Raw genomic sequence first — 15,672 nt, forward strand, 5'->3', positions numbered from 1 at the left:
ATTGCATGTGACAAAATAATGTGAAAAGTTGTAGCATGTAATTAGGTTGCAAGCGCATTAGGCATGCAACTTTGAATAAGTCAAAGTTAGCTAGTAAGTTAGAGAATAAGTCAAGGTGGTTAAAGGTTTTCCCCTTCTTTCTTCACTTTTCTCTCCACTCTTTTCATATAAATGAGGGAGATTGTTGAAAATTATTATCTTTTGGCAATGCAAGAAAATTCAATCACTTTGTATTTGCACTCTAAGACTTCGAGCCTAGATGTGAACTAAATTGATTTCAAGAAAAAGGGCAACTTGCTTTCAAACTTTGTATTGACTCAAGATGTTATGTGATTACTTTTTCCTAGATATTTATTGTAAGTTTTGGAGCTTTTCTCTCAAGAGGGATTTAGATTTAATTGTACAGACTTTGAGTTGCTTATTGTATATAGAACCAATTTGAACTTTTGAAGACTATATGTTGCAGGAGGACAAATTGTGATAGATAGTAGTGGTTGTACTCACTTAGAGTTAAAGACTTTGGGCTTCAGTTGTAAGTGTTTTATTAAATTTGAGAGTATCCAATAAGAGACTTTGTACCTTACTAGTTATTCTGCTTGAATCCTCATTTGAGATAACCATGAAAGACCTTAGGTTCCTATATTTGTTTCGCAAAATATAAAAGTAAATTGTTGCCCCTAGTATTGTTCTTACATCAATTCTAGAGTCATCAATATTATCATAGCAATAAAGCACTTTTTGTTAAGTTGTAAAATTGTAATTGTATCCAAATCATTCCTGAGAAAAGAGGAATTGATTAAGAGAATCACCTTTTTTGTAATTTCAGTTAAGTTCATGTTGAAGCCTATTGCTGAGAAGAGAGAAATCTCATGACATTACCTAAAGTCGCAATTTTGAAAGTTATGGTCATGATGACTTACAAAAACTTTAGCCAACACTTGGATGGTCCAAGGATAGTTTGAAAATATCCCCTACATCTCCCCAGTGAGCATATTTCTTTGGGGGATGTCCTCAAATCCTAGAGAGGCAACCAAGTTTATTAAAAGAAGTTACTCTCAACTTATTTCCTTAAAAAGTATGTTCCTTATGTTATTGTGCACCTCTTCGCATCTCCTTGGGATCTTTTAGAGTGGGAGCTCACAGGCTATGTATTCAGATTGATCACCAGATTGGCAGGGAGGATAGGATCTATTGGCTTTGTCACCTTGAGGAGGTTGAGACCGAGTCTCACTTTATCTTTTGTTGCCCCATTTACTTTGAGATTCAGGGGAGATTCTATTGTCTGTTCAGAGAGTGTCAGTCCCTTCCCTTATTTTTCAGATATATTGACCAGCATTGTCTTGCACTCTACCTTCAGGAGACCATGCGGCTTTGTGAGCACACTCTATAACTCCAGTGTTGCTTGACACTGACCCCTATGCAACTCATCCCCTCATTTTTCAGTCCTACAGTTCCTACTCAAGGATTGAAACGGCCTCTCTACACTATCTCGGTTCACACTAGATCTGTAAGATCCCACAGAGATCACACTTGATAGTGTCTCACTACTACTACTACATGTAGGCCTTAGAGGCGACCTTCTAGAACACTTGATTGTTCTAATGCTCACCTTTCTATTCTTGACTACTTCTTGCCTATGAGGAGTTCTTAGATGTTGCTCTTCCTTTTCTCGGTTCTTTTGTTGTTTTACTTTCACGCTCTTTCCACAGACACCGTTTAGTGCTTCCCCTTGCTGGCGTTTTCCCTTTGCATTATTTCCAGTCCCTTAAACCCTTGTTGGTCTCCTATTGGACATTAATAAATTTATCATATCTTATCTTATCTTATCTACCTCTGAGCTTTCCCTAAAGGGGATTAGGTTCACCATTTTTTACTCATTTCATCATATGTATGAGAGGGGAAAAAAAGCATTAACAACAAGTGTTTCAAACAAGCCAAGAAATAGGAACAATTGGTAAGGCATAAAAGGAAAATAGTTTCAATCCAAGGCAATGGGGCTACAAATCCTTCGAAGTGTTAAGTTTCATCCTTTCAGAAGAAAATAAAATTAAAAAATCAAAGATTAAAGCATGGAAATTTTTGTTGTTTTGAACATTTTTTTTCAATATAAAGTTGGATTCAATCTCAAAAAGCATGAGTAGGAGTGAACAGTGTAATAGTAGTGGAGTGTAGTGGAAATAGCTAGTGGAAATATAAGTGGAAATGTTGAGGACAATCTAAGGACAACAACCAAACTCAAGTGTCCTTCAAAATTCATGCAAAAGTATGCTAGGGTCCTTTCAACAAGAGAAATCTTCTTCTCCAATCTATTATACCTAAGGATAAAAGTTACAAAAATCAAAGGGGAGTATATAATGAAATTGTCATGTTTACTTGAAAAATTTTAGTGGCAACTCACGAGGGTACAATCTCATTTTATGGGTTTCAAAGGACATAGAGTTAAAGTTTCTCCAGAACTAAAAGGAAATGAGAAGACAGAGTGTCATAGATTACAAGTGAGGTGAATAAGGAAACAAGGTACGGAAATGGTGAAACTTTCTTTCACAAGTGCACAATCATATATGCCTACAACACCCAAGATTGGTAGTATTCAAGTTGCCTTAAGAGTAAAGATGAAGATGAGTTGGTGTGACAAGGAAGCATCAATTGAAGTTTTGAATAATGTGCAAGCATGAGAAAGTACAAGGTCTTGCAATATGCGGGGGGGGGGGGGGGGGGGAACCCACAACTACCATTCCATTTCATGTGGCTTTTTCCTCTTACTTCAAACAAGTTTTGGAGATACCACTTATTGGTCCCTCAATCATACCCCTAGAAATCATAAGCTAATTTGGATATGCATTGGTTACTACGTTGTGATGGATGGTTGAATTAATACAAGACATTGGTCACTAATCAATATGATAGTCACATACCTTGTTCGTTCTTATTTTCGTATAGCCATGAATTGTTCAAGGAAGTCTAAGGATGCAAACTTTCTATTTACTACTTTGGGAGATGTCATAGAGGAGGTTGGGTGTGCTAATGTTGTACATATGATCACTAAATCGGTGTGTGTGTACAAATCAATTGATTTAACAATGGAGGGCACTTGCAAGCACATCTTTTAGAACCTATGTTGTGTTCATGCATTGAACAATGCATAGGGAAGATAGATTAAGTGAAGAAAATGGCAGCAAAAGCTACAAAAATTCAAATACTTATTCGCAACCATGACATCTCACTTGCTCTCCTTAAGATGTTTTCAAATGAGTTCCTCAAACCTATTGAAACGATGTATGCCAATTCACTTCTTTTACTTTCTGTATATAGAAACATTAAAAAAATTGGAAGTTCAAACATCTATTCCAACTACATTGAGCCTTATATTGCTTTTGTCTTTCAATCAAATATACTATAGGTATGTCACTTACTTCATCTTGTTGGAGAGGATGTTTGACATTCATGAACCTCTGAAATTTGATTATGGTGAATTATGTATGGACTATATGGCTTATTTCAAGCTCTACTCAAAGAAAATCCATCAAACAAGATACAATTGGTAGTCCACTATGAGGTGCTGATTTTTTTATTTTATTTTTTTATCAGATTATTGATTTTCATTTCACATTACATATTTAAATATTTTAATTTTATTGTCCAATGTTTCAACCTTTAAAGTTCCCAACATGTCAACTAATTCTTTATAATTGTGTTTGCATTTTACAAATATTGGAAAGATTTCATCTCATATATTGTAGATGTTGTTATGAAGCAGATAAATACCTTAGACTTTAACATATATATGAGACATTTGAAAGACTTGTTGGGAAGATAAAGCAAATAATTTTGGCTAAGGATCATATTTTAGAGTTTGATTAAGCAACATATTAGACCCATTGTGATCCGAAGGTGGAAGATATTGAACACCCTACTTCATATAACAATTTCTTGGCTCTAAATCCCAAATGCTCCACCCAAGGGATGGAACAATACCTCCAAATGACAACAAAAGGTTTTAGATGGGTTTACAATTTAAAGGAATTTTGAAATTTCCGTGCTTTTTTATGAACATTTGAAATTTCCATATATAATTTACATAGTTGTCCCCTTTGATGAGTCTGAAAACTTGGCTTTTGGGTATTTTGAGTTGGTTTTGTGATGTTTTATCGTGCTTTGTTAAAACCTTTTTATACTTCAATATATTGCAATAAACATGTATTGATGTTGAAGATGGTAGCTGCAATAGAGATCTTTATCTCTAGAAATATGAATGTTATTACCGTTATTATTACGTTCAGTTGAAAAGGACACTTAAGTTTAATTTGTAATATTAAATGTAAATGACATGTGTCATTCACATGCATTGAGACATGAATATTCAAAGAGTTATAATTAATTATAAGAGTTATGAGAATCTCAAGAGACCTTTGGTTATAATGGTAAGAGTCTCTCCTATTGTTATATATTTGTAGCTACCAAAGGATATTGTACACTTGAATTCTATTATCAATAAAATGATTTTTTTTTGTGTATCTCGATTTTTCCCTTCATTCTAGATGGGTTTTCCCAGGATAGTTCTAGTGTTCTTTGTTTCAATCTTTTTCTCTTTTATTGCTGATTATCTTCATGGATTTATGGGCTCTAATTTTAACATGGTATCGGAGCCAAGTTAGATAACAACAATAACAGTTTTAACAATAAGGAGAGCGGATATATGTGTTTATTATGGTGGTTGTGAGAGAAATTCTTGCATGTCCATATCATTTCAGGTTCTTTCTTTTATGTTTTTCTTCGGCTTTGTATGTGTTCTTGGGATAGTACGTCAAATATTTCCTGTCTGCAAATGCTTTCTTATATATTTGTGTAGAACAATTGTTGTTGCATTTTTAATATGGATTCCAAATTTTAGCAGGATATCTTTTTTTTTTCATTACATTGTTTGGCTATCGTGTTTGTATCAATGTTTTGAATTCATTGTTGATCTTTGAAAGTATTTTGCCCAAACTAAAATCTTGTATAGTATTTTGGACTTTTTCCTTCCAAGTTCGTGAACTCTAGATGGTGATTTCAAGCTTCTAACAGATCTTCCTACCGTTTTGTTTTCTCATATTGTCATCTACTTTTATTCTTTCATCACACTTTGCAATGGATGAAAGGAAAGCCCATGCAGTTGTGGTTAGCTCCAGAGTCATATGCATGAATGGTTGCGATTAGATTTTATATTAAGCGAAAGAAGCAACTCGTCATTCTTTCTTTATCTTTTATATTCTTTTGCATCTTTTGCGTGCATCAATTCATTGTCAAGGTGAGTGTTCTCACTTTCATTTCTCTTTCATGTATAGTCTATTGTCATCATTTGTATTTTGATGGATTTTTTAAGATGCCTTTGAAAATTACGAAAATTTTGTAGTGAGAAAATTCATTGTATCTTACTCTTCTCTTTGCTCTGTGAAATCCTTGTGTGTTGTTTCATTGTTGAGTGAATGGGTGAGTAAGTGGCTCATCAATCACAAAAGTCAACCTAACCACATGAAGCTTCAGGATACTATGTATGCAGTCTATCTAATATCTCACTAGACAAGCTTGTGTTGAAGGTCGCAGACAAGGCATGACAGTGGGAGTAAGGAGAGAGTCGCAAGTAGTGGGAAGATTGGGGTATCATTTGGTTCTACATATATTCAATGGATACAGTGGAATCCTAGTATGTGAAGACTGTCAACGGACTGGTACTACCATGGTCATCATATTGCCAGACTCCAGTGTAACAGATGCCATCGTCATTGATATTGTTCATGTCACCAATGGTTCTTATCATGACATCTCACAAAATCGTGTCACCTTTGTTTGTGCTTTTCACAAAAGATTTTAGTTGTCTTCTTTCTACCGACTCAACATTTATGTTTTACATGAGCACTTTTATGCGGGTGCGAGATTTTTGGAGTATTTATTTGTATTGGATTGTCATCTATTTGGAAATTTGTGGAGCCTGTGTTTTCTATTAGTGTTATTCTTGCTTTGGTCTTTGTGGGAGATGATGGAGTACTTCAGTTACTCCTTTGTGTTTCGCGTGGCAATGAAAGATACTCAGCAAAATTTGACTCTATGCGTGAATCACTTGAACGGTATCTTCATGCGTGAATCTCCTTAACACTATCTCTACGTGTATTACTTAGAATTATTTTTTGGGTAGAATATTTGTTTAAATCTTTCTCAGTACTAACTGGCTAGAGCCTATGTGTAATAGTTGCATACATTACTTCTAGCACTGGTTATTGATTCACATCAAGAAGATTATACTTCAAAGTTCAAACAAATAAGTATTTTGAGTTATATATTTGAGATGAGGGTTTAATCTTATGAAGTTATTAATAACCATTGTTGGTTGCAGGACACAACTAGAAGCAACAAGATAAGGATGTTGAGCTTTAGAGGGAGGCTTCATAATTAAGAGGGACTGCTTAAGAAATCCTCTTCATTCTCATATATGATTGTGATACTTGTGGTATTTGTAAAATTTGAGACTTAAATGGAACCAAGTCTTGCTTTTGTTATACCTATGTCTATTCTTGCGTCAATGAATGAGATTGTAAGATCAACTATGATAACTCTTTCACTATGCGATAGTGAACATCATGTTGAGAGAGTCCATGATGTCATCATGTTGAGAGATTCCGTGATGGGAGTTGGATGTCATGTTGAGAGATTCCATGACAATTCACGTTGAGAGAGTTTATGAATAAAGGTTTGGCTGTGAGTCTTGCAAATCTTTTCATGTTGAGTGATTCCATGAATGTGATTAATTGTTACAAGGTTTCATGTTGAGCGATTCCATGAATGTGATTACTTGTTACAATGTTTCATGTTGAGCGATTCCATGAATGTGATTAATTGTTAGTGTTTCATGTTGAGCGATTCTGATGGGGACACAAACCAAGCACAAAATGAACACAACAGGAAAGGGAAAATTCTATTAACTGCGAAAATATGCTAGTACACTTAGTGTAGAGAAACAGACTCCAAAACATGCCCTATGGGCTTACAACAACATAAGTCTGGAGATAAATTCTTCTCCCAGTACCTTCTCTCAAACTCCACTCAGAACTACCTTTTACAATGCTAGAAATGTTCTTAAATAAGTGTTAAAGAATAGGAATACATTCTAGAAAGTGCTAGTTGGCATCCACCGACCAAATAGAAGGCTCTAAAAGTCGCATTAGAAGTCAACACAAAATTAGAAGACTCTAGAAATGGTAACCGAATTTTCGAAAGGCATAACTTTTGAACCGTAGTTTCGATTGACGAGCCGTTTACATTTTCGAAAAGCTCTCGAAGCACTCTATAGCCCTATGGACCAGCTTTGCTCGTCCCCCATTTTCGGCCCTGTTCGAGGTCATTTAATGCCCCTAACCTGACTTTGAAACATTCTTAGGAGGTCTCCAGAAACCGAAAAACTGCGATAACTTTCAAACCGTGGGGCCTTTTGACCTGATTCTTTTTCTGGAATGCTCTAAATTACAATTACATTCATCTGGCCAATTTACACCCTCTAAATCATCAAAATTATGACTCAATTACATACTCCTATTTTTTTGGCATTTACACGTATCCCAAGGTGTTCAAATACTCTATCCTAGAACACTGATAGTGGAACTGTGCGAGTTGGAACCTTTATTGTATCCAAAAATGAAAACACATGAAACAGACACTAAGTCTAAGTACATTTTTTTTGGGTGACACAAGATTGCCCTTATACCTCTGGATGCTCCTGCATCAGATTCCATGAATGTGATTGATTGTTATAGGGTTTCATGAATCTTACAGAATATATGGAATGAGATTTCATCATTAACATTTTGGTTGCAATCTTGTGTGATTGTTTAGCTAAAGATCTCTCTTTGGCTAAGAGGGAGTGTTGAAGATGGTAGTTGTGATAGAGATCTTTCTCTCTGAAAATATGAACGTTACTACCGTTATTATTACGTTAAGCTGAAAACGAGACTTAAGATTAATTTGTAATATTAAATGTAAATGACGTGTCATTCACATGCATTGAGGTATGAATATTCGAAGAGTTACAATTAATTATACGATTTATGGGAATCTCAAGAGACCTTCAGTTATAATGTGAAGACTCTCTCCTATTGTTATATATTCGTAGCTACCAAAGGATATTGTAAACTTGAATTCTATTATCAATAAAATGATATTTTATGTTGTGTGGCTGGGTTTTTCCCTTCATTCTAGAAGAGTTTTCTCAAAATATTTCTGGTGTTCTTTGTTGCAGTTTTTGTCTCTTTTATTGCTGATTATCTTCATGGATTTATAGGCTCTAGTTTTAACAATTGATACTTAATATGCATAATATAATAGTATATACTATATAAATATGTGCAATGTGGTAATTCATTCCAATTTTATGATGCCTTGGGCTCAATTCGGTATGCTTGTGTATTATTTTTGTTCTAACTAACTTGCAGCTTCAAGACATGAATGATGAGCTATAGTTGCAGGTGGTTATCCCTGTCATAATGGGAGGACATGGTCATAGGAAACACTCCTTGTAATTCTTCTAACCTGCCTATATCATATAGAGTTAATAATGATGATGATATTCTTTACGAAGACCTATATGACACTGATTGCTGATTTTATTATGTTAATATCAAACAAATACCTATCATGAAATTGAAGTTAGACAAATTGATATTAAAGTAATACATGCAAAAAAAATATGAATGTTATCTGGTACTCTATTTAATTTATGTGTTAGGCTGCACATATTAATATATTTGACTTTTATACATTTATTGTATGGGGATAACCAAAACAAACCCAACCACACAAAAAAATTGTCCAACCAGCCTACCTGAACCTGAACTGTTAACTTTGAAAAAAGAAACTATGAATCAATGGTGAAGTTGAATGATAAGAGCCAGCAGTATCCCATAAAATTACAGGAATTTTGTAGCTTCTAAATTCTCAGCATTGTTTAGATTTTCTCATTTAATATGGCATATTCAAGTGGACTTTACCTTTGCAATTCTTCTAAACCTGTTCATAACATAGGCTTTCTAATACATCTCAGTTTGAAAGTCTGAGATACATTGGGAGTTTAACCCCAAATGACACCATCAAAATAAACCAATACCGTCCATTTCAGCTTCTAAAATAATGTCCTAATCCAAAAGTTTTTTTTTCTGCCAACAAGAGGGACACATCACCACCATTAGCAATGATTTCAATTTTAGTAAAGTTCTTATTACTTATTATACAGCTACACATTAGGTAGACTTGAGAAGAAATTTGTGTCCCAGGTGTACCTCCCTAGAGATTGCCCCATCTACTTTCTCATTTTGAAACAAATCATATTTCTTAGGAATGAATTTTAGCTCTTGTCCATTTTGAGACGCACCCAGATCCATCTATTTTAGAGATTTGAACCAGGAATAAATCTTGGGACTTTGAACCAATGTCCCTTTTTCTCCATCTCAGTGCATGAATAGAGACAACAGCTATTATCGACAGACCATGCAAGAAGATGTTGGTCTGACTTGGCTCACAGCTGTGAGAAGAAACCCTCAACTGACCAATCAAAATCCACAATCTACAAGACCAATTATTGCATTCAACTTTTCCTAAGAACTTTAGGGAGTAGTATGCCATCTTACAGAAGAAATCCTATGATATATAACCTTAGAAAATAATAAAAGTTTGTTGGATTTCAGGTACACACAAGCATGCAACTGGCCCTCAAACACAACTGTGCAGGGGATCAAACATATAGTAGAGTGTGTGAAATACCATCATCGGTGTAGGAAGTGAAGTCCACACACTTTCCCTAAAGACAACTTAGTGCAATTTGGCAGAAGAAAATTTACATTCTAACAGCTGTCCTATACTGTTCACCCGTACTTTTGCTCTACAATGCTGTCAAACAGGAGTGATATTGTAACTACATGGAGTAAGATTTTGAGTGTAATGAGTAGCATAGGGATAGTTTAGGAGATGATGGCAAAAACATGCAGATGAAATGTAACCAAATCCTGATGTTAATAGAAAGTAGGGTAACATTATGCATATAGATGCATTATCTTAGATGTTTTTATTATGTGATATATATATGATGTATGTATTTCCTTTTCAGTGTGTTTCTGGTTTGTTTGAACGCTCATTGTGATTGCTATTGATTAATATAATTAGCTTTTAGTAAGCATTCTAGGCTTTTATTGATGATGTGTAATATTGATGGATCTCTTGTTTATTACTGCCCGTCTCTCGAGTTTAAATCAGTGCCATAAAATTGCCATGATGACAAACTATGTGACCATTTGACACAATAGAATGATGCAAACCTTTTACAAGAGATTGCAAGCTTAGAAAATGGATATATGTGCTCTTATGTGTGCTTTTACTCTGGGACATCCAGTAATCGACTTCCTTTGACATTATATATCATAGATGCATGTATGCTATGTGTGCTTTTATTCTGGGACATCCAGTAATCGACTTCCTTCAATTTGAAATTTGTTTGTATACACACAACACACACACACACAAAAGATTATCATTTATGTTGCAGGAGCATTTTGCAACTGTATTGCAAGAATTCAAAAGATTGTTTGATAGTACGTTTCATGGAACTCATGTAATATACTCAACTTTTCCTTCTGTTTGCAATTCGATATAATCGGTGCAATTGATGAGATTATTTCCAGAATAATCTTCTAGTTTCTCACAGCAAAATGTTACAATTCTTATATGAAAATTTCAAGAATGTTATTACTCTCCAAGATGAACATAAAAGTTAAAGTTAAAATGTTTTCATAAGAAGTGCTTTCCTGAATACAGGGAATCACAATGTATAAAATGACTAAGTAGTCATATCTAAGGTGTCAGGTCAAACTTGTTTTGCAATAATGTAGATAATTCCAACAATGAGTTCACCTTGAGATCCGGTTGTGCAATGGTAGATGCATCAGTACTGGTGAACTTTCCAGATTCATCAAGGAGACAAGTAATTGCACCAGCATCTTTGCCACAAGGAATCTAAGATTGCAGAATCACGAACATGAGATGAATAATATAGTTTGCTTGGCAAATAAGAGTTACTACTAGATAACATTACTGAAAATGTAAATATAGACAAAAACTAGACATTTGGCTAACCAGTTATCCTAATTATCACTAATTTGTTTAGAGAAAATATGATGCCACAGTCTATTTATACTCATGCTTCACTAGCTAACAAGAAGAAATCACCTTTCTCAACATTAAAAATTATATGTAAACTATCTTTGGTGAGAAAAAAAAACCTAAATTAACAGTGTATCACTAAAAAAGAGAATTCAAGTTTTTTTTAACATTTTTTATTAGACTTTATCTGCACAAATGCATGTCCATATTCATGCAGAAACAAATCCATTTAAGAAGTTTCTTTAGCATGCTAACATTGTGAACATGCAATTTTGTGGAGCAGCAAAAAATATTCAAACAAACAGGTTACACATAAAAATTGGAAACACCTAAGAATATGAAAACACAACAGAAACACTACACTTGAATGTCTAGTACCTAACGTGTAATGTTCCCATTTTTGGCTAGTTTGTGCAGTTGATAGAGTTAGCTAATCATAGTGACCCTCGTGAACTGACAAGGCGTTTTGGGGGTCTCAGTTATGGATTTACTATTTTTAGTAAGTCTACTTTTAGTACTTGCTTTTTCTGGCAGTGTAGTGGATGGCTTGGTAGTTGGTCGTCACATGCAATTAATCAGGCTAAGAATTCCTTGAGCTCTTATTTATTTATTATTCATTGAATTGCATTATTATTATAATGTTTATATTATTATAATAATAACTTTAAGAGATATTTCTAAAAAGCAAGTTGGAAAGTTTCTAGTATTGAGTACTTTTGGAAAACTTCCACGATTTCTAAAGTGGAGTTTTAAGGAAACTTTGGCCAACGAAAAGCTTATAAATAAGAATTCATTCATTGGGAAAGACACGCTTGATTATATATTTGATTTTGTGCCTTTGTGGCTTTTTCCTGGGTTCTTAACTATATGCCCTTGCTGATATATAAAGGTTTGGAAATTCTTTTGCAATTTAGCTGCTAAGGTATAGCTAATTTTGCCCAACTTCTCTACTGTTCATCACTGTAGCTGAGAAGTGTTTTCATTCCACTACTAAAATATAGTGGATTTGATATTTGTTGGCAATTACTCCTACTGTTGTTTGTTATGGCTAAAGAGAGGATTCTTTCTAGGTATTTCTAGTTATATAGGAATTGATCAAACTTTCTCTAACTGTCTGATCTATGTCTACGGAGAATTGTGTTAAGGGAGATATTTATCATAGTCGAAAGGGAAGCAGGCATGAGGGTTTTCTATCAGATTGAGTGTGGCAAAGAAGTGAATCTGCAGGAGAAGTTAGAGCTGTCGACTGTTATTTGGGAGCAGTGTCTTGAGGTTCTAGGAGGCTCATTGTGAACCGACACCATTTCCCTTGGTCTGGACGACATCCACTAACAGGTCTGCAATTCTGGTTCGATTGCATGGAGATTGCCTAGTCAACAGCACGTGATTCAGCAACCAAGGCAACCATAGTACCTATGATCTGCTATGTAGATTTTGTGCTGAGCTTGGATCATTGACAGCATACCACTTTGGATATCGTGACACCTTCTGCACTCACATGGTGATCAGCATATGCATTTTTGAGTTTGCAATTCACTAATTCGAGTTTGCAATTCACTAATTCAAGAGGAATCGATAATGTTGATTGTGCCAATTAAGTTCTAGTGGTTATTTATCTATTTCAGAATTTTATGAATGCAAATGACTTGAATTTTCAATCGCATTTGTGGTGGTTTCCTGCAAATTAAAAACTGCACTTTATAGATCATTTGTTGTGTTTTGCACCTCAAATATATTTTCCATCAGCATTTCAATTAGAGCAAATAAATTTTGGAGAATTCTAAGAGAGTGTCATTTTGCAATATTGTTCATTGTCAACTCATATATGTCTGAAAAGAATTTTAAAAAGTTATAGTTTTCAAATCAGAAATAGAAACACAAAATCCAAACATTTCTCATTTTCAACCAACAAATTTGTGGAAGGCAAGCAAGGGTTTTTACAGTGGTATCAAAGCACTTTCCTGCCATCCTCTGAGGTAGGAAAAATTTTATTTTTTTCAGATCTATCTACAGAGTGACCAGCACTTTAATTTCTCTAGCTATGGACAGACATAGGACTGGTAGTTCTAGAAATCGGTGGAGTAATGAGGAAGTTAGCGTAAAAATGAATGCTTTGCAGGAGAGTATGGAGAAACTTAAGCTTCATCAACAGAGGCTAGCAGAGAGCTTGTCAAATCCAATGACGGTTGAGAGGGCAGCAAGGTATATGGTTTCCACTTTTAGAAGGCCAACATCGAGGTTGCAGGGAAGGAAGCTTGAGTTTTCCTCAACAGGTGTCCATGATGTTGATGTTCCTTCATTTAGTACGCCACCTACTAGTTCTATCCGTAGTATTGATGATGGACTAGTTTCTTAGAGACATGTGGATGTACACGTGATGGATAGCAGCACTGAGCTTCAGCAAGTTGAGGCTCCCAAAGTAGTTGCTATGGATAGTTGAGAGGCAATTGGTAATGTAGTTGTCACTGACTTTTCAGACTCACCAGAGGAGGGAATTGTTATTGGCGACTTATATGTCAACTATTGTAGTGTTGCTCCTGTACAAGAGGCAGTTGCTTCCTTAGGTGGGACCGAGGCATGTATGGAGTCACCGAACTATGATGTTGGTGATATAGATGTTACAATGAAGTCAGGAGATGCGGATGCAGATGGTATGGACACATCTGATGATGCTATGAGTTGCACTAGGTATGATATCCCTTATCAAATATTGGGTGATGACTCCAAGGAAGCTTTGAATGAGTCTTGAGATTGATGTTTACAGATCTTATGATTGAGGTGGAAGCTGAGACATGCGAGGAGATTGTTATTGCAAGGGCTTCCATTTCTTTGGATAAGTTGGTTGAGGTACCTAGTAGTTGTATCTCAGATGTGGAGTTGTGCGAGGATGATGGCACACGTATGAGTGATCTTGTGGTGGACAATTCTGATTCAATTTCCCATCATAGTGCAGTTTGCGAGACAGAGAAATTGCATAGGAGTCAGGGGTTACAGAAGCATCATGTGACCAGTCAGCTGAAGGTGAGTGATAGTGACATTTCTTTAGCTCTTGGGCATTATGATGTTGTCCGTCAGATGCTAGCTACATTTGGTTGGGGTGCTCTTATGTCTGATGAGCACAATGATAGTACTCTTTCTCTAGCAGAGGTTCATGCACTTCGAGAGGCCGTTAGGATCTTGAAGCATAATTACTCGCAGCTAGTTGCTGACTGGGATTACCTTCTGGAGTGGGGTAGCATATGTCATGAGATATTGTTATAGAAAGAGGAGGTGGTGGAGCTCACCCAAGAGCTTGAGGTGACCGTGGACTCTCTTCAGTGTACTCAGTGGGCTCTTTAAGAGTCACAATCACAAATGGATGAGGTGACCATACAGTTGGAGCATGTTCAAACCACACGTGACCCAGATCCAGTTCAATTGCATATTGTGATTGGTGGTGAGTTTTCTTCTACAGTTGGGGTTGATGGACGTGATGATGTGGCCGACACATTCGTCTAGAATTTAGGTGTAGTAGAGATGAGTGTCAAGGGAGTTGGGCTCTCATGCTGATTTTCTTCCTTCTGCTGGAAGCAAATCTATTTCTTCATCTCATACAACTGATACCATTGGACAGTTGGCAGTGCCACATTTTCAGAGGGATCAGCTGTGGGTCACAAGGGAGCAGGTGGATGCTTCCACATATAATTTCTACTACACAGAGTCCTTCATGGAGTATCTATTGGAGAGTTCGGATGTGAGGAAGGATTCATACAAAGTGTCTCAGGGTACTCTCATCCAAGGCTCGCATGTTATTCAAAGGTCAATGGGAAAGATTGTAGAGACTCTGTCTGCTATGCTTCCCCACAGGATTTGTGAGGTAGGGTTTGCTGATAGGGTTGCCTAGGATCCTACTCGACCATTAGTTTGAAGTCAAAGATTGGAGCCATCTTCTAATTCCCAGTTTGATGATGATGAACCCTTGACAGAGATTGCCAATTTTTATTGGCATTACACTGTAAGGACTGCTCATCATTTTTCTTTTGACCCACAGGTAGAGGACTTGGTTTCACGTTGGTGTGGGTTGGCTCCAGTTTCATACCATCCATTATGGGATGGGTTGGCACCCTCTTTTGCAAATAGGATAGACAGCTACTTGCAGTATCTACAAACCCAAGACATTTTGGTAGAGGTTGGAGTTGGTGTTAGTGATTCAAGTTGTAACAACCAACTTTTCCCGGGTCTTAACTAAGAACTAACATAATAAAGAAATACAACTATTACTTCACTTTCATAGGAAGACAGTTATATTAGTTACGTTCAAGTGAATGAGATTAACGATTACAATCAGTTAAACGAAATTCCATAACTAACAATTGAAAACACCATCAATGAATTTACGAAGGAATTTAAAATCTACATACCATAGAATTCAAAACCGGAAACCGTCTAGGGATGCTTCTGCAAACCCAAGTTAGTCCATAAAATACCTCTTAAAGAACAAATAGCTATACTACTTTA

At 35.8% G+C, this 15,672-nt stretch overlaps 1 protein-coding gene across 2 annotated transcripts in view; it reads right to left on the reverse strand.

Annotated features, from left to right (window-relative positions):
- Nucleotides 1-10,612: 10,612 nt before the first annotated feature.
- LOC149530546 (Haloacid dehalogenase-like hydrolase (HAD) superfamily protein) overlaps nucleotides 10,613-15,672 on the reverse strand; it is a 119,795-nt gene continuing 114,735 nt past the window's right edge. For both annotated transcript variants that reach the window (XM_089808821.1, XM_089808822.1), the window contains one exon: nucleotides 10,613-11,028. In XM_089808821.1, coding sequence (XP_089664947.1) covers nucleotides 10,867-11,028 — 162 coding nt within the window. In that variant the 3' untranslated portion in view covers nucleotides 10,613-10,866. The remainder of the gene's footprint in view (nucleotides 11,029-15,672) is intronic.

This window comes from Cupressus sempervirens, chromosome 11 (genome assembly GCF_028749045.1).
Source record: "Cupressus sempervirens isolate cs-2001-9-10 chromosome 11, ASM2874904v1, whole genome shotgun sequence".
Classification (NCBI taxonomy): domain Eukaryota; kingdom Viridiplantae; phylum Streptophyta; class Pinopsida; order Cupressales; family Cupressaceae; genus Cupressus; species Cupressus sempervirens.